The following is a 19,777-nucleotide window of genomic DNA, read 5'->3' as shown; positions in this document are numbered from 1 at the left end:
GTAAAACAATAAAAACAATGACAAAAAAAATGGAATTATGCTCTGTGACCACCTCACTTTGAACAAAGATTTTCTCTCTCAACTTACACACATTATTGAGCTAATCAGTGTTTCACACAATAAAAGCAGATTTGCAGTAAGCACATTTTTCAGATCTCTTTTGCTTTTTTGCTTCTGCTGGATCATGTTGGCCAAAACTTGCAGAACATTACAGAATTATTAAACGGAAAAAATGGTACATAAAAAAGAACCAAAACAAAACAAAAAACTTGGAAGATGGAAGCAAATCTCTCAGACATTAACCACACTATTACGCGGCTTTAGAATGCCTACATAATAACATCCATCTTTGTGCATTTTTGTTAACTGCTGATGGCTATCACACTGCTATCACTGAGCTATATATAAATGAATTCCTTCAGAAACTGATTTTTTTTTTTTCTTACTTCTATGATAGAAATGAGGTATTTACTGTATTCTGGACAGTAATACTGTTAAGTGGAATAAATATCAAACTAATAGTTTATTGCACAATCCAATAAACAAGCCAAAAAGCAAGAATTTACATCTGTTCAAAAATTTGAGGTAAAAGTTAGTGAATAATAACAGAAATTGTAGATTTATCATAATTTATTGTCTAATTTTCATGTTTATATAACATTTAAACTATCCTTCACAGCTTCTGCTGCTCAGTTCCAGGCACTAGGGAGGGATTTCTCCTCTCTAACATATTACTTAGCTTGAGGGGAAAGACAAAGAAGGTGGGAGATGGATGCTACTTTCTTTAGATCACTATTAGTCTTTCATAGAGTTAGCTCATTTTTGCTCATACAGACAGTGGAACATTTCCTACACATCTGGCCTTCTGTAAATCTACTACAGTTAAGTCAGCTACACTAGACTGAATATAGAACTTTATTGTAACACAGAGTAGAAAGGGCCTTCAGGAAGTCTCTAGTCCAAAGCCCAGCTCAAAGCAAGGTCAGCTATGAGGTCAGTTGAGGTTGGGTATTGAAAATTTCCAAGGATGGCGACCACACAATGCCCCTGTACAACCTGCTCCACTGCCTTACAGAGAAATGTTTTACCTTGCAACAAGCCAAAGTCTCCTTTATTTCAGTTTATATTTGATGTCTTTCACTCCATGCACCACTGTGAGGGGCTTAGCTCCATCTTCTTGATAATCTCCTCGTATGCATTAGAAGGCTGCTACTAGATCACACCAATGTCTTCTCCAAGCTGAACCACTGCTCAGCTTGCTGTTAGCTTCCTTTGCAGCCAGGGCACACTGCTGGCTCACGTTTCACCAGGAAAACGGTGAGGTCAAGCTTGCCCTTTTCCTTTGTAGTATGAGATACGGTCTACTTCTTTCAATTTGAGCACTTTTACTGAGTAAATTCCACGACTGCAGGGACCTGGAAGACTAGTGATGCCCTTGCAGCTTCCTTCTGTAGTGTACTGGAATTTCGTTGGGCCTTTTAAGGATCCTATTTGGAATCTCAAACTTGTTCACCAGTCTTAGAATGCATTACACAGCTTATAAATTTAGTATTTTAAAGAACTAAACATTAATTGAGGGATTAATCTAAGCTCTCTGTGATGTACCTGGCCTTGATTAAGGCACTGAAACTGCCTTTATATTTTAGATGTATGATTAAATGAACTTCAGGTTCTTGTAACATGATGTTTTATTTATAGTACTGCTCTTTAAAAAATAAACTGCTCTAGCTTTCTAAGTAATAAAGGACATGGAGATATTTCAGCTTGCATTTTATTCACTCTATCATGTCTGAGTGTTACTGCACATACGGTGTACTAGAAAATGTACAGGAAAACAGCAGATGATCTTCCATAATGTGTGTGTAACAGTAACTAATGAGAACAAGGTTAGGAATATTACAATGCCTTGATGTTTCAGATGTGTATTGCACTTACACACTATTCATTAGTACAAAAAATAATTAAAAAGGAAAATAAGTTTAGTTATCTAGCAACATTCATATTGATAAAAAATACAGAAATTACTTCCCTTATCACTTTGGAAAAAAAGTAAGAGTTGACCAGTAATACTTACTAAAAACATTGCTGTCATAATGGTAGGTGATTGTCCATATATCTTAATATACTGTTGCAGTTTTTGACCAGAAATAACATAAACCCTCAAGCAAGTGATAGAACCTCCCCATTAAACATAAGTCTGGAACAACAAACATATTAAAATGTATCTTAACATGGGTGGATCCAGCAGTTTCTATTCATGCAAGTAATCCACTGGAACTAGATTCCAAATAAAGATTTCTTTGAGAGGATTAACAAATAGTGGTGCCCTGTAAGCTTGTGTCTCAAAACAAAAGGTCAAATTTATTCTTCATTTACATATCTAAAGCTCCTTTGAAATTAAGAAGATTGTAAAAGCAATGAAGGATTTAACACATATCTCTAAAGCCACCAAGGGCATTTTAAAATTAATATGTAAAGTCAGTTTATTTGAAGACCAAAAACATTTAGAAAATTAAGTCTTCTGATGCTTATAGCCTAGAAGAGGCAATGAAACAAGATTACACACCTTACATTCAAATAAAGCTTCATTCTACGATTAGTTTCAGGTCAGTATGATTTCATACATGCAGAATATTAAAATCAATATAGTCTAAAAATGCTCTTCAAATAATTAACAGCAGAAACACAGAAAAAAACATTACCCAGGAACAACGACTTCACTATATGTATCACTAACTTTTATGCAAAAACTTAGTAACTACAATCTCTTGAACCAATGACTGATTTCAATTAAAGATTTTTTTTCAAATCACGTTCCATGTACATAAACACATCTGTGGTAACTTTATTATGACCTTAGAAAAACCAGTATGCATGTAATAGGAGCTGAAAGTTCACCATGGGAGAAGAAAGGACCAATGAACAAAAGCAAATCCTCACTGCAGACCATTAATGAAGTTGAAGGCAGGACATCCACTGTACGTCTGTTAATTACATTGGGCATTTTATTTTTTTTTAATTGTTAAACTACAGCAGGCCTCAGACATTGGCGCTGGTTATTGCCTTGAATCTGACATATGGAACACAAAGAAGAGTAATCAGATTAGGTAACTAATCAGGATGATCAACAGCGACAGCCCTGGATTGTGTTTCCTCTAGGTCATGCTATTACTATAAACACAGAAGACAACGCCTGTCTGCTTACAACAGAAAATAATTAAACAGAACACCAGGGCTTTATGTATTTGTATGCCCAAAAGCTAGTCACAGAAAATATAGCTTTTATCCATCCTACGATTGTCAGCATAGAAGTAAATGCCATCAATAAAATCTATATTCCCAATTCTTACACAAAGAAATGCACAGAACATTTTATAGAAAAAAAATACTCAAGTTTTCCATAAAATCTAACTCAGTAGCAGCTACTTATTCTCCTATCAGTGTTCAGCACATTTTACTCATTAAGAACTCTTCAGGAGAACAACTGATTTTAAAATGTTTTGATTCCATTGTTCTGTAAGAATTCAAGTTTATAATGACATAGCATTTGATACTACTACGTGAAAATATTCCCAATTCATGCCCAGTTGAGTAAAAGGTCAACACCATACCTTAAAAACCTCCTAGGGCTTAACCACATCTGGTGACAGAGTTCAAAGAGAGTTCTACACCGATTAAGAAAGCTTCTAAACCATGTAACCAGTGACTGTATCATTATTAAACTTATTTTTGAAACTATCAAATCATCTTTTACGATGTTCTTAAAGGAGAACTTATTTAAAATCATTACATGTGTGATGAAAAATACTCTGAATACTAAGCTATAAGTACATGAGTAGTAAATTAAGAGACATATCAACATGTACAAGTCAAGAAAATTTATTGCATTTATAAGTGTGACTGGCAAAATGCTTATTTCTAAGGGCACTGTAGAAAGCTGATTTCAGCTGCCCATAGTTTTGACATGGCACTGAGGATGCAATGGAACAGGAGCAGTCTTACCATTTAGCAAATCAGCTGACAGCTGGGAAAAATGGACAGGCTTTTAAACAAGCAAGGTCTGATTATGCAGTTACTTTTTTCCTTTACTTATTAATTGTTACATCGCCTGTCATAGAAGGGAGAAGGTTAGTTGCCTGAACATGAAAAACTTCTTATCTTTGTCACAGCTTAACCATTCCTGAGCATCTCTTTGAAGGACACCATCTCCTGTAGCTTGGTTTCTATCATATCCTAATGCATGCTTTTCAAAACTGTGACAATGGCTACTGTTCTTACACTATCCTTTTTTCCGTGGTTGCAGAGGTTGGGAGGCAACGCTTAGCAGAATATAGGACAAGAGGATGGGAACAGATGGCACAGTGATTACAGCAGTTGAGTATTCCCTCGTGATACGCAGCAGCTCACTAAATCCAAACTTGCCATGACTGCTGTATTTGTTTGCTTTCCTGGTGCCTACCATGACATATCTTGGGCCTGATTTGCAGAAGTGCTCCAATAAAGGTCAATGTTTTAGAATTGCTATGTGTTTTTTAAGCATAAAACCCCACATGTATTGGGTTAAACACCAAAAATGATTCATACTTAATTTTAGATACTTCTCCAGTTTATACCAAAATGCAAGTAATGTAATTCACACAGATGGAAGACAGCACTATTTTCTGGCAGGTAGCTAAAGACAGAAATAAAGTTTGATCAAAAATTTAGGAACTACTGATTTCATTAACATGCCACCTTCAGAAGTATCACAGACTTCAGCAATCAACAGTCAATCTGCCTGAGAATGATCTTGGATTCTTAATTAACTTAAAAAAAAGTAATCTTAGCTCACTGTTCTAGAATTTGCAACTACAGCAACTTAATTGATACGCTACCATTAGAATAAATACAGAATAATGTAAAGTAGTATTAGGCTATGCAAGTCTGGAGAACTAAATAATGTCTGTCACTTATTTGAGTTCTAATTACCTTAGCGTTCAGCCTTCCAGTTTTCAAAATGTTTCGTAAGGTTTCAACTACACATGAAACATTCTAGGGGCACATTGCTATTTCCTTTACTCTGTGCCTGAAGCCCACCTGGGCAAATGTGATAGACTGGGACCCAAAAACAGCAAGTGTAGAAAGTAATAAGCTAAGAGCATAACAACATAAGCAGGGAAAAGACTTGCAAGCCTTTACAAATGAGAAATAGAATAATAAAATACAGGCTTCCATGGACTGATAACCAGTAAATATAAAGATTTTGTGTTGATTACAATAAAAAGTGTGAAATACAAAATATCATGAGGACAGTCGGATGAAGAAGAGAAATGCCATTCTGTGCTAAATCTGTCATGAATGTTAAAGCTATGTTTTAAATAGATAATTAGAAAATGTTTTACTTGAAAATATTTCAAAGTGTGAGATTCTGCAGGTTGAGTTGGTTTGAGTTTGGTTCAAGTTGCACTCTTGGAAGTTATTTAACAGATATTCTAGTTTCTCCAACCTGCTGTACCAAAATAAACAGGTGGCATAAAACCCACTACATTTTCTGTTAGAAGCTGTGCTCTTTGAACTAACAGGAATGATGAAAAAAAGCTGTGTAGGCATTACATTGTACAACATGAAGTACAGTATACTTCATAATCCTTCTGAAGAAACATGCTGAATTGCCACTTGATAATCATCTCTCCGTTTATCTTTTAAAAAGCTCTAACCTGTTTCTCTACTTATATGAAATACTTTATATAGGATAAAATCCGCTTGCTGTGCATACAACTTGCAGTTGTGCTTTACTTGGACACTTATCCATGAAATATCCTCTTACAGGAAGACTGAAACATGCACTTTTAAAATGTGAAAGAGGAAAACTGATAATTTCCAAGATAAAGTCAATATATTTTTAAATATCTTGGAAGTCACTAAATTTCTGTGACTAAATTAATTCCTGCTTAAAAAGAGCTCTTAATAAGGATCCCTCAAGAACATTATAAGGTGCAAGAGCAAAACTAACCATATTTCAAGTTTGCCTCTACAGAAAGCAAAGACATTTCTCCTCCATCTACACTTTCAAGTAAGCTTGAAATATGCTGCTGCTGAAGAGTACCTTTTTCACATAAAACCATGAACAAGAACATAGTTCTGAAATGGACACACTGAAGTTATAAAGTCCAGTCCTTTGCAGGCAACCACAACGTGAGAGTCATTCAGAACACTGACGAAGCTTGACCTTAAAATTCAGAAATTTCATATAAGGCCTCTTCTAAGAGCTTGTGATTTGGTGTTGTATAGACATCATTCATATCCCATCCCCCACTGTTTCGCAAAGCATAATTATCTTAAATGTTTTTACTCTTTCATACTTGTAGGAAAAGTTTATAGGCTGGTGTAATCATTTCAAAGACTAAATTAAGTGATGAACTGCTCATCCTAACTTTATACAGTATTTGGAAAAAATCCCATACTGCTGGTATGTAACGTCCTGCTTCTCTAAGGAGAATGCATGGTTTAATCTAAGAAAACAACTAAATTTATATACTTAAATGTTTGCAGCATGTGCGATCAACATTTGGAAGGAAGAAACAAAACCAAATGAGATCTACAGCCTCTTGTTACTGTTTTGTTATTTTCCTCCAAAATATTTTTTCCAGCCTCTTCCTTATCCCACTTCTGCCCATTGCAGGTATCTCCAACAAGTTTCTCTGTGCTACCAGAAACAGCCTATCAAAAGTTTGGAGCTGCCAAGTGTAACAAGACAATTTTATACTTTGGCTTCAGCATACAGGAGAAATGCAGTTGTCTTTATATTTCCATGTTGAGATCTTAAGAGTGGAAAACATCTTACTAACAAAAATTATAAATTAATAGCACCAGAATCATTATTACCTTTATGACTCTTACTGTTATTTTCTGTACTGTCTCAAGAGTTTCTAACATGAATCAAGTGCTGTACTTCTATATGCAAAGATCACACATACCAAGACACAATAATGTTAATATACGTAAATGATACAGGACTTTCACAGAACTAATAATCACATCTAGTGCTCAGGGCCAGTTTTCTTAGAATGTCTTCTCTGCCAACATTTTTTCTGCTCGCTGCTCCTTGTTGGTTCCTTACAGCACATAATATCATGCTTAAAAAAAAAAAAAATAAAATCAAGAAAATCATGTTTTAAATATCTATCCTAAACCAGTTTAAACAATTATTGTGCTTTATATTTAAACAATTGTATGCCTATGCAGCTTAAGAGTTTTCCTTTGTGATGAAAAGGATGCTACACATTACATACATACAAAGATTAATCTCAAACAACATTCTCAAATCCTTCCTTCTTGCAGAAAGGTGAGAAATATGTAGGCATTGAACAACACATGCCCAACATTTTCAGAGACTGCAGCTGTAGAAAGAGCAGAGAGGAATGGAAATGCCTTTCGACCCCTGGTAATGCTCCTACATAAGCTGAGCTAAAATGAGTGTCTCTTAACCTTATGAGGTTTAGTCCGTACAGCAACTCTATCTGAACATCTAGGTAATATCAACAGTAACATCCTCAAGCATGTCTGATTCGTCTTGGCTTTTCTTACTTTAACTCTGCAAAACCTTAAGTGAGTTAAAATTCTTCCTGTGGGGAGTCCTGGGACCTCACTATTGCCACCGCTTCATTCCCAGCAGCACAAGACGCCTACTCTCCTCCTCTTTGTGGCTGGGGCGGGAGGTACTACCAAGGGAGCGTGTAAGGAGGACCCGGCATCCCTGCGCTGGCCGCTGCTGGCTACGAGGCAGCCATAGGGGGCTCGGTCAGAAGGCGCTGCCGGGCCTTTCTCCTCTTCCGCCTCCTCCTCGCCAGGCATGGCCCGGCCCGGCCCGCTAACTGAGGGTCACACCAGGCCTCTCGGCGGCTGCAACAGGTACAAAAGTCGCGCCGGGATGCTCTCCCTGTCGGGGCGCTGAAAAGAGAGGCAGCGGCTCGCTGCTGACCGACACCGCCGCCTCCCTTCCCTACGGCCTCCCAGCCCGGCCCCCTCTACCTGCTCGCCAGGCGGCCCCTCCAGCAGCTGCGAGCAGAGATCCGAGCACTGCCGGAACTTCCTCCGCCTGAAGTAGCTCCAGGCCTGGAACAGCGGCTCCGGCTCCAGCCCCATCCCGCCGGCGAGTTTGCCACAGCGGCTCTGGTGGGCTCCCGGCCGGCTGCCTGCCAAGCGGGCCCAGGGGCGGAGCGCAGCCGGCCGAGCTGCTGCCGCGGAAACGACGAGCCCGGGCAGACCGAGGCGGGGCCTGCCGGCGCGACGCGAGGGCTCGAAGGGCGGGAGGAGGGCTCAGCTCCGGGAGGTCCCAGGCGGCTATGTGCACCTTGGGCAGGGCAGGGCAGGACGAGCCCGACACAGCCCCGCTCTGCGGGAGCCTCTCCGGGATGACCAAAAGCAGAGTGTGCTCTCTAATAATGATGAACGGAAGATGTCAGATAACCCCACTGTTTTTAACAGTGTCTGTTATTTCCTGCCCTATCATCAAGAGCCATTTCGAATTTGAATATATGCCTAAACGAGAAGAATACAGTCCTTTAATTCTTACTTGGGTAAAATGCCCTTTAGAGTACCCGGTGTCCTGGTTGAGAAAAGTACAGGTTTCTGTGAGCAGCACTGTTTTGAGTCTTGCAGACTCCATTAGTTCCTTTAGTTCATTAGTTCTTGCAGAGCAGCAGTAAGACTGAGATACGTGATGAAAAAAGCTGTAATACATCTATTCTTACTTTCTCTGTATTGTAAGATGCTGATTGCACCCATGAGACCAAGTAAAAGTGGGGGAGGAATATCTAGGGATGCTTAGACAAAGTAAGTTTTGTCTAAGTAAAATACAAATTACTTACAAAAAAAGTAAGTTTTTGATGTGAAAATTTCTGATGGATGAACACAAATATGATAGCTAAAATAATGTCATTGGCATTTTAGCAGATCACTCTGGTTATATTGTCTCTGTCTCACCTAAATATTAGCTTTACTCCGAGATCCATGACATGATGTGCAGGTTAGCAAGATCAATGTCAGGTGGAAAGATGGAGAAACAGAAATGCCAATCCCAAGACTACAGTTTATTCTAATATGGGAGTAAGTGCCCTGAACTGAACTAGCAGCTATAGGCAGCTGGGTTTTGCTCTTATGGAGAGTGCACAGGTGTACTGGGTTCGCATGGCAAAGGGAGGAGGGGGCAGGCATAGGAGCAGCTTCTGTGAGAAGCTGCTAGAAGCATTCCTATGCCCAGTACAGCCAATGCCAACTGGCTCCAAGTCAGACTTGCTGCTGCCCAAGGCCAACCCCATCAGTGATGATGGTAGCACCTCTGGGATAACATGTTTAAGAAGGTGGAAAAAAACTGTGCAAGACTAGCAGCAGCCAGAGAGGGGTATGAGAATATCTGACAGAAACAGCTCTGAAGGCACCAAGGTCAGTGTAGAAGGAGGGGCAGGAGGTACTCCAGGCACTGGAGCAGAGATTCCCCTGAAGCCCATGGTGCAGGCCATGGTGAGGCAGGCTGTCCCCTGCAGCCCATGGAGGTCCACGGTGGAGCAGATACCCACCTGCAGCCTGGGGAGGACCCCATGACAGAGCAGGGGAAGGCACCTGAAGGATGCTGTGACAGTGTGGGAAGCCCACGCTGGAGCAGGCTCCTGGCAGGACCTATGGACCCATTCAGAGAGGAGCCCACACTAGAGCTGGTTTGCTAGCAGAAGCCGTGACCCCATGGGAGGACCCACACTGGAGCAGTCTGTGCCTGAAGGACTGCACCCCGTGGAAAGGAGCTCATGCTGGAGGAGCTCACTGCAGCCCATGGGAAAGGACCCATGCTGGAGAAATTTATGGAGAACTGTCTCCTGTGAGAGGGACCCCACACTGGAGCAGGGGAAGAGTGTGTGGGGTCCTCCCCTTAGGAGGAAGAAATGGCATAGACAACGTGATGAACTGATTGCAACTCCCATTCCCCTGTGCTGTTGTGGGGTTGGAGGTAGAGAATTCAGCAGTAAAGTTAAGCCTGGGAAGAAAGGAGAGGTAGGGGGAAGGTGTTTCAAGATTTAGTTTTTATTTCTCATTATCCCTACTCTGATTTGATTGGTAATAAATTAAACTAATTTCCCCAAGCTGAGTCTTTTTTGCCTGTGATAGTAATTGCTGAGTGATCTCCCTGTCCTTATCTCTACCCACAAGCTTTAAATTTTATTTTCTTTGCCATGTCTGATGAGGAGTGATAGAGTGGCTTTGGTGGGCACCTGGCATCCAGTCATAGTCAACTCACTACACAGCAAAACAGTGATCCGAGTGAAGTCTTTTCTGGGACCCATGCCACCCCCAGTTAAGAAGGGTGGAAAGAATGGTACAATAGTTTCTGTCCCTTATCTGCTTTTAAGTCATTGGGGAGTCTGTATGTGCTGTATTCCCACAAAGCACGTAGAAGACTTGCACAAGAGACTCACTGTATGCCTCAGGTTGGTCAGAAGACTGAACAGTATCTCTTGTTCCTCTGTCAGACAATCTGTTGTGATACTGCTATGCAGTTGTACCGCTGTGGCTGAGTAACTTTTGAGCTGTATGGTATTACCCCATTTTGTTTATAAATTCTTTTAAATGGCAAATCCTTCAGCATGTGTTTCATGGTCAGTGTTAGCACAATGAGTGGGATGTGCTATTCAGAGTAATTGTGAACAATGGTCAAAAAACAGAGTTATTAAAAATACTAACTTGAAGCTCCTCCACTTTTGTGTACGTTTGTGAGATGATTTGTTTTTTTAAATGCTGGCTGTTACCATGTTAGGTAATTCAGCACATTTGGGCTCTCTTTGTGCACTATTCAGGGGATGTAGATGTGAGAATATCTATGTTCATTCTCCATAAGTCTTGAGAGAACGTCAGCTCTCTAAACTGTGGCACTGTTTTATTCTTGGGAACAACTGTCGAAAACAGTATGTCCTGATCCTGGAGGAACATTGCACAGAAGATTCAACCCGATATTGACAGATTCCTGTATGAGCAGAGCCTTTAGACATAAAATTACACAATTCTACCTGTCCTACCTTTCAAGTAAAGCCAGTCCCCTGCTGAGACACTATTTGCATCCCTGGAGTCTAGCAGCAGGCATAAAAATGCATTCTCTCTGGCACGGCCTGCTGCTGCTACTAGGAGAGGCCAAATCCCCAAGTGTGCTGCTGGTGTGCTTTCTTGGCATGCTTACCTCCTGGCCTATTTCTGGTATTGGCACAGAGATAATCCTACACATATAATCTTTGAAGCCTTTCCCACTGAAAATGCTAGCTTTCACTTCCTGTGTGTGGAGCATTCTGAGCTTTTTTTAATATGGGAGCTCTCTGTGTCTTGATTATCAAAATCCCCAAATTTGAACCTTTGAAAGACAGTCCCTCTGTCTTTCTTCCTGTGCTTTGTAGAGTTCTGTATGGCAGTACCCCTCCAATGTAACTACATCAAAACTAAAAAGTCAGGAATTAGAGTCATAGCCTATGACCAGATTACCTGCATGGAAATAAAAAGATGTAATCTGATGCAGATGAAGTCAGGTGACATCAAACTGGGAGAACCTGTTCAACTGAGCAACTCAACCTAACCATCTGCCTATATTTATTTCCAGACAAATCTGGATCTGAATACTTATTTCTGGCACATATAGAGGCATTCTTGCACACTCATATACTTCTCAAACACTGCACAGAAGCAAGATTGGTAGTCCAGCAAGTATTTCTAATACTTGCTACCCCAATACTATGCATGTTCATTGTATTAGAAGCAACCTGGCCTTAGCTGGTATGTTTGGAGAGACAATTCTCATCTTCCGTGAAAGGAGAAGAAATTCAGTGGTACTGCTTTATTTACATGTGGAGTATTGTGATGGTATCACTGTTTCATGAGTGATTTGAACCTTGCACTCATTTAATTGAACCAAGAACAGACAATTCAAGAAGCCTCTTCTGCCTGTGGTTTATTGTTCATTTGAAAACTAGATGTCCCTGAGACAGGCTACAATAAATAATTCTTATAATTATTTCTAAATGAAAGTATCAGGGAGCTCTACTGAATATCAGGAATCCCTTATTATTTATCTTTATTAATAAAACATGGATTTGTATAATTGATTTTTATAAAATGTAGGTTTTGTTGACATCTATATCTGTGTACTGGATTTCACTCATGTTTCAATTAATTGTTCAATTACTTGTCAAGAATAAATGTTGCTTAGAGATTTAAATCTGCTTTGCATTTTCACCTTTTATGTTGATAAAGTTTTTTTCTTCCTACTGACAAGGGTACTTTGAACTGATACTGAATATGGGTCTGAAAGGATAGATGCATTTAATGTTTTCCTCCTGTACACACTCCTACAGAATAAACTGTTGGTATGCCTAAAATTATTTGCATTTTTCCAAATATTCTTATGATTCTTCTGCATCAGTCTCTTAATATTTAAATTGTGAGTATGAGATACATGAATTTGTTTCTTACAATGTGCATATGGAAGAGGAGAGTAGGACACGACCCACTGGTATCTAGGACCCCTTTCATTTTAAAAACACATGCTATAGGTTGACTTTGCCTTTCTCTATAAGTCTCCCATGCAGGTCTTCTATGCATAGAGTAATCATACTTATTTCTTGAACTAGGAATGCTGATTCTCAGGCCTTATCTCTCATCATGAACTCACATTCTTATGATAAAAAACAAGAACAGGACCTAAAAATAGTTTCTAAAATTCTTTTGGTATATTAATATTTCTTATGCAAGCCTGTGGAGAAATGTCTTGCGTCCCTCAGTAGCTAAAGCATTCAGATGCAGGCTACTGCTTCTGTCAGTTACTCATCTCTCTCAAGACATAAGAAGACAGAAGAAAGATGTAATTTGCTGGGCAATACAATTAACAAGAGCTTAAAAATTAACATTGATGTTACCACATATTTACCTGAAGATTGCCTCAGCTAGAGACATCTGGCTTGCCTTTGAAAAAGAACTGGCATTGTGAAAGATGACATGCAAAAAGGGTTCATTCTAATGATTCAGATACATTTGGCATTGGGAGAACTGAGAGCAACAGAGCATAGAGTGAGGTTTATTTTGTGTGCTTTGAATGAACCCAGACATGACTACAGATCAGGCCATGCCGACTGCCTGCTTTTTGGGAAGGTGTGCAGCTGTGGCAGAAGAGTACAAAGAGGAACTTCCATCTTTACATGCTATTTTCAGAACCCATTTCTTACTGGCTAGAAAATTAGGAGATCATGCAAATGAAATTGCATTAAGAGCAGAGTTTTGTCTGAGGCTTAGATTCAGCACTGGGGAAAGTAATTTGTAGTAGCAGCTGCAGATTTAGTTCTGTGACCAGCCAAGATAACAATAAACTTCAACAGCAATTATTGCTATCATAAATAAGAATACTGCCTCTTCTTGCTGATCATACATGATAACCTAACCATGATTACCATGGTCTGGCTGAAAAAGGATGACCCAGCAGTTGGTAACAGAACTTAGGTGACAGTACTGTTCGGGTCCCCTGCCATTAAATTTCATTTGACCTTAGATCTTTCCTGTTCTATTCATGCGTGGACCAAATACAACTTTTGTGATTGAATGCACACCTCCTTCAGTGTGCAGGATGAAAAGGATGTCTTTCAAGTGCTACTGTTACCTTCTTTTTTATCTTCGGTGGCTCATATGAGGCACTACTTGTTTGATGCAGATGCTCTGTATGCTGCACTGAATACACATTGGTGTTCATCACATTAACAGGAATCAATGCAGCTATAAAAATAAACAGCTACCTATGAAAAGGCTGTTATGTTATTTCCATTTAGAGATAGGTTGCAAAAAATTGCAAAGGATTCACTGATTACTGGATACTTAGCTTAAAACACCCCTGGGCTTGACTCTGTCTTTTCAAGTTTAGAGCAGCTAGCCTAGCGCACTTATTTGCAGCGGACCCTAAGTATCGAAGTAGGAACTCTGGTAATAATACTAACAGTCATATCTGAAAAGCTTGATATAAATGGGTTTGCTCATATCTATCTCTATAAATATATATATTAAAGCACTTGAGAGAGAATACAGACTTGGTACTTAGTCTACAAAGCCATTCCATCATCAACATTTGTTACATACCTGTTAGCTCCCACCAAAAAGCATTGTAGGTACACCACAAATCTACTTTCATCCTTTTAGGAGTGTTAAACTGTTCTGTTAGTAATTTATCATTTTTAGAGCAAAAATGTGGGAAAAAGATCTATTTTTCCTGCTGTGAGGATTGGCTATTTTATAGAGGATTGTGTACACTAAATTACACTAAAAAGTTATATTGTGTAGCAGTCTTTTGCCCATATTTTCTATTACAATTGGAATCACTTAAAATGAAGTATTTGCTGTCCCTAAAGTAGGCTTACTTTACTTCATTTGGTACACTGAATATATACTGTAGGGAACCAGCCTACACAAATGAGTACCTAAATCAGAAAATGATTTAAGTTGGAAGGGATCTCTGAAGGCTGATTCAACCTCTCACTCAAAACAGGGTAAACTTCAAAGTTGGATGAGGTTGCTCAGGTTGCTCTAATCTCTTGGCCAGCAGAGATTAGAGACTCTCTGAGGATGGAGAATCCACAGCCTCTTTGGGCCATCTATTCTGTCCTTAACCAGTCTGTTCCAGTACTTAGTCAAATCTGATAGTATGGAGTCATACAATGAAATTAATTCAGTGTTTGCATTCCACTGCTGGATTAATAGTGCTATGCTGTTTTTTGGTTTTTTTTTTAGTTTCTCAGCCTTGTGATAGTTAATACTGTTACTTTTGTAAAAGTTTAAATATGTTATTTCCTTCAGTTCTTCTGGATATTATCACTGGCAAATTATGTCATGTTTGATAAACCTGTATTATTGTACGTTGATTCTAAGTAGTGACTTATGGCTAAGCTCTTTTATGATTCCTTTTGACAGCTGAGCTTTTCAAGAGCTTTTGCAAAGTCAGTATTGTGTATTATATTTTGAAACATTGTCAACTTCTGTATAAAAAGATGTCATCTTGACCTGACAATTTTAAATCTAATAATTAACATTAGCCAGCTGAAATTTTAATTTACCTCCAAAACCCAATATTAACAAGCTTTGGGGTTGATCATCATATAATTATGCTATCTGTAAAGAAAAAATTGAGAACAGGTCGAAAAATTATCACTGCATGTAAACAAGGTGTTGCTTCACATTGGTTTTGATCATCAGATAGAACCAGAGACAGCTGTCACGTAACTGCATTCTATATTTAGTTTATTCAACAGTTGAAATCAATTGATTTTGAGAGTTCAGTATCAGATTTTCATCACGTCTATTGATAGAAAATGCATTGGGATTTAATCAGCTTCTCTTTATGTGCTGCATTTAAGTCTATTTAGGTTATCATATCAAGTGCTGGTGCTTGATACAAGTTCTTCAAATCACCTAGATGAATGTCTTCAGTACACATATAATTGTACATGAAATGCAAGTTGAAAAAAGCTATTTAGATACAAGTGTGTGGGGCAACTAGAGCCCTGTTGTGTAAACACAATGTCATTGCTGAAAGAAACTGAATGCTCCACTGAGTGACTTCAAAATGCATTCTGGTGTCAGATTGCTGGCAGTCTGAAACACAGTAGTTTTTTCATTGTTTATAGACTAAGAAGAATTTTTTTTTAGTGAACTATTCCCATGTGCTAACAGAGATTTTAGGACTGGTTTTTAAAGCTTGTGGCAGACATTTTTAGAAAGAACACAAATGTTAGTACCTTACTTTTGGGACTAATACTACAAATAATTTTACTACAGCAACTTCAAATTTAGAACTAAATGTGTAAGGTAATTTTTGCATTTACTTGGAAAAAGATATGTGTTGCGATGGAAATTCTTAGCCTGAATTTTTTTTCCATTGAAAGAATGGTAGAAACCCATTTCTCGGTTTCAAAAGAGAAGATTTGAACTTTGGATTACAGGGGAGACCATAAAACAAGATCTTTTGGCAAAAAATGTCATAGTGAAATAAGCCAGTATACAGTTTATGGTAAGTGTGTGCCTTCTGCAGTTTCAGCTGGTATTGTTTATGGATGTACTTGCATCACTTTCTGTCATAACCAGATTTATTTCTGCTTTAGAACATCCAGAAGTTGTTGCTTTCTATACTAATGATGATGAATTTAATTTCAATAACATCTGTATCTTGTCTATCCTTTATCAGCCCTGTTAGGAAACATTATGTGAGGACATTTCTAAATCAAATTTCCATGAATAAATGTATTGCAGCCTCAGTTGCTGTCTGCATTGTGAAAATTACATTGCATTGTCTTTTCAATAGGGTGCACATTTCTGCCAGTGCCCAGAATGAATGTTTACCGAATGAATACAATTCCTGTGATCATCAAGGTGTAATTTATCTTGCAGAAGGACAAATTAATGTCTGTAATATTTAATTTCATGCATATACAGTTGTTTCATTTTCATTTCAACCACTGTCTGTAGTTTATCAATCAGTACCAAAAGAAAATATATTTGGAGTTACCAAGTTTAGAATAGAACTTGCTTTTAAAATGGTTACATACTGGATGATGTTTTAACACAGGACATGATTTTAAAGAGCAATCGCATTTTTCTCTTCAGAGCATGTCAGCTACATTTTGAAATTATCAGAATTTTTGGAGGTACAGTGTAACAATTTTCCAGCACCCTGTTACAAAGATATATCTTTCTGTGACCATACCCTGTACGTGCTCCCATCTTGCATTTCCCAGATTCTTCTGTGTTGAGCAGTGATGTGAAGAAATCAATAACTATTTTTCTGTGCCATTTTCTTAACCTTCATGTGTTTCTTTGCTTCTTGATGGTGCAGTAGACCTGATTATTTCCAAGGCTTTCTACTTTTAATGTTACTTAAGAAAAAAAAAACCAAACCCAACTCTACTGTTAATTTAATAATGTATCTTAGTCCTTTAAAATTTCTTACTAATTTGCATCTTATGTGTTGTCTGATATGGTAAAAAAAAATCTCACATTAAATTTTCCATTTTCTGAAGTAGAAATAGCGAACTGAATTCAAATAGTGTTTGAGTTTGCAATGCTGTCTTTTTTCCTAGACTTCCTATTTTTATCCAATAGTAAAAGGCCTTTGTGATCCTTAGTGTTTGCCTTGGTGCTATGAAATTGTAGCAGGTAATTCTCATTACTTTCTCTCTTAAATAGGTTTCTTAGTTTTGCAATATATTATATTATTTTCAGACACTGTGTTCCCATAATAAACTGAGACCTTTTTGTCCCCAAGGATGTTGAAACTAATGTTGTCACTGTTGCTCATCTGGTTCATATTATATAATTACTACTTGAACTAGCTACTCTGTGTTACTTAGGATTTAACAGAATAATCCCTCATCTTGTGTTCTCTGGAATTAGCTGTTCCAAGAGTATTTGTTTAAGAAATCACATCTTTAAGCCTTGTTCCATTTTGCAGAACATGAGATACATTGTAAATATATTTACAATACGCTAGCAAGTACATCTTCTTATAAGCACACATTGTGAGACATAAAATAGCCACTTATTTGATTTTATTTAGAGAAGTGATGTACTGGTGTCAGTGCATACTAATTAAATACAATTTGCAGTGCTGTATCTGACATCATAGGGAGCTGAGGCAAAACAACTAAACACCATGTTTCACTTGTAAAATATATTACTGGAAGCACATAAAATTATTATATGGCTAAAAGGTCGTTTACTTCCCGCTGTAACCATCGGTCTAGTAAGTCATACCTTTCCCCTCCTTGTAGGTACCCTCTGCCCTCCCGGATCCCGCCTACCCCGGTCAGCACCAAGGACAGCGCCAGGCTCAGCCCGCGGGGCAGCTGTGTGGGAGTCGTGCGCTTCGGGGAGAGCTTGGAAAGGCCAGGCCACCGCAGTTTGTATGCCTGCCGAGGAAGATAACGGAGCTGGTGTCAGAGTCCTAGCGCACATCTGCAATGCACACAACAGCTGGCGGAGGGATGTCATGGGTCCTAGTGACTACAGATGTGAAGACTGCCCAGCACCAGTCAGTCCTACTGTGTGGAGGTATCCAGGCCAGTAGAAGCTAAAGGAATTATGTGTGTTGAAGCCCAGTGATAAAACCAGGCAGAGTAAAGGTAGAGGATAAGGTGATACCATATGGTTTCCTATTCCTGTCAAAAACAGATGCTGAGTGTGTAAAATTTCACTTGCACCCCTTATGCAGGTTAGTAAAATATGACAATGAACAATTTTCTTCTTGGAACTTTCTCTCAGACATTCCCTCATGGTAGAGATGGTAGTCAGTTCCAGAACAATCAAAAGGAAATACTGGCTGTGTGGGTGTGCCATGCAGCTGTTTCCATCCTCCTTGCATTGCACACATATGACTACGGTTTTGGGTTCTCCCATTCATTACAGGAAACATGATCCGCAACTTCCCGATACAGCCAATGTCATTACACCTTGAAGTTTCTCCCTGATTTCTGTTTTCTCTTTTCCCTTTTACTAGCAGTGGTTTTGGAATATGTGGCTCAAACCAGCCTGTTCATTTTCACTAACCAAATACTCTCTTACTCTAATTTCTGAGTTGTAAATAAGAGCACAAGAGTAAAACTTTAGTTCTGTTGAGGTTAATACCCCATGTAGCATTGATCTCAAGAGGTCCAGAATTTCACCTTAATAACTGAACAAAAGTACATATTTATATAGAGTAGAAGAAAGTAGAGACACCACAATTACGTATTTTTTGTACATTCATGTTTAAACATGCAATAAATGTGCAGTAAAAAGAGAATATATTCTTAATTTGTATCACGAAAATGCTTCTACTTTTAAATGAGCTTTTGCAACAACAGAGACCAAATATGTATCAAATGCCTGTCTGCTGATAATCCAACCAATTAACATTTAAAAGCTAGAAACAAGTTACTTCAGTCATAATGTACATTCAGTATTTTTCAAACTTACCTTCTTATAAGCTTTAGCAAATGCGGGGAGGAGTCTTACAGTTGTAATCTTATTTTTAGCCTCAATATATCTGTAACTTTATGGAACTGCAAAAAATCTTACTAGCAGTTTGATTAAATGTATATCAACATTCAAAACAATCAGTGGAGTTCAAGGGGAAGAAATGCAAATTTGGGGGGTTTTGTTTTTCAAAAGAAAGACTGTTCATTTCTTTTCCATATTATTTCCAGAAGGAGACTAAGCATTGTTATAAACTTTTTCTGTAACCACCTTTCCCATGAAAAGAGCTGGGACAGCAACACAGAACAGCTATGCAGCAGAAAGAAGAGTATGTTTTGTACTTCTTAAGATGATTTGTTGGGAATTTTCCAGTCTCCCATTTTAGGCACTCCTGAGAAACTGTGGCTATTCAAGTTCCAAGGTGCTCTGGCTGTTTAGGAAGCAAATAGAAGGGAAACAGACTGCTTATGATTTTTGTGGAAATAACATTTGGTTTATCTGATGGTAAATAGATATTCACCAACAGCACCAATTAGGGACAGAAGTCTTTTCCTGTTTTCCTTTCTTTTTTGTTTAAAAAAAAAAATATTTATGGAAGGACAGGTTTCATTGGCTGTATATTTGATGCCAGTTTCAGGCTGCATGAATCTCTCTGCAGACTTCTGTTATATGCACTTTGTGTTGTTTTCAATAAACGTATGGAACTGAAAGCTGCATTTGATCCTGGTGTCATGAAAATCTTTGTTGTAAGAGCTTGAGATAAATACAATCTGTTGGTGTTCTA

The 19,777-nt window shown here is 38.5% G+C and overlaps 1 protein-coding gene across 7 annotated transcripts in view; it reads right to left on the bottom strand.

Moving 5' to 3' along the window:
• Window positions 1-8,270, bottom strand: part of TTC8 (tetratricopeptide repeat domain 8) — a 41,359-nt gene extending 33,089 nt beyond the window's left edge. For 3 of the 7 annotated variants that reach the window (XR_009745164.1, XM_061463779.1, XM_061463777.1), the window contains exon 1: window positions 8,011-8,270. Coding sequence is in view for 4 of the 7 variants with exons in the window: in XM_061463779.1 (XP_061319763.1) it covers window positions 8,011-8,124 (114 nt within the window). In the remaining 3 variants the exon portion in view is untranslated. The remainder of the gene's footprint in view (window positions 1-8,010) is intronic. The other 4 variants (XM_061463773.1, XM_061463774.1, XM_061463776.1 and 1 more) reach the window with 3 other exon arrangements.
• Between the last annotated feature and the right edge of the window lie 11,507 nt (window positions 8,271-19,777).

Source organism: Pezoporus flaviventris, unplaced genomic scaffold (assembly GCF_033815535.1).
Source record: "Pezoporus flaviventris isolate CSIRO_AGI_PZ_B2104156 unplaced genomic scaffold, CSIRO_AGI_Pfla_v1 ptg000036l, whole genome shotgun sequence".
In the NCBI taxonomy this organism is placed as follows: domain Eukaryota; kingdom Metazoa; phylum Chordata; class Aves; order Psittaciformes; family Psittacidae; genus Pezoporus; species Pezoporus flaviventris.
Note: the sequence above shows the minus strand (reverse complement) of the source record. Positions and strands in the feature narration are given on the sequence as shown.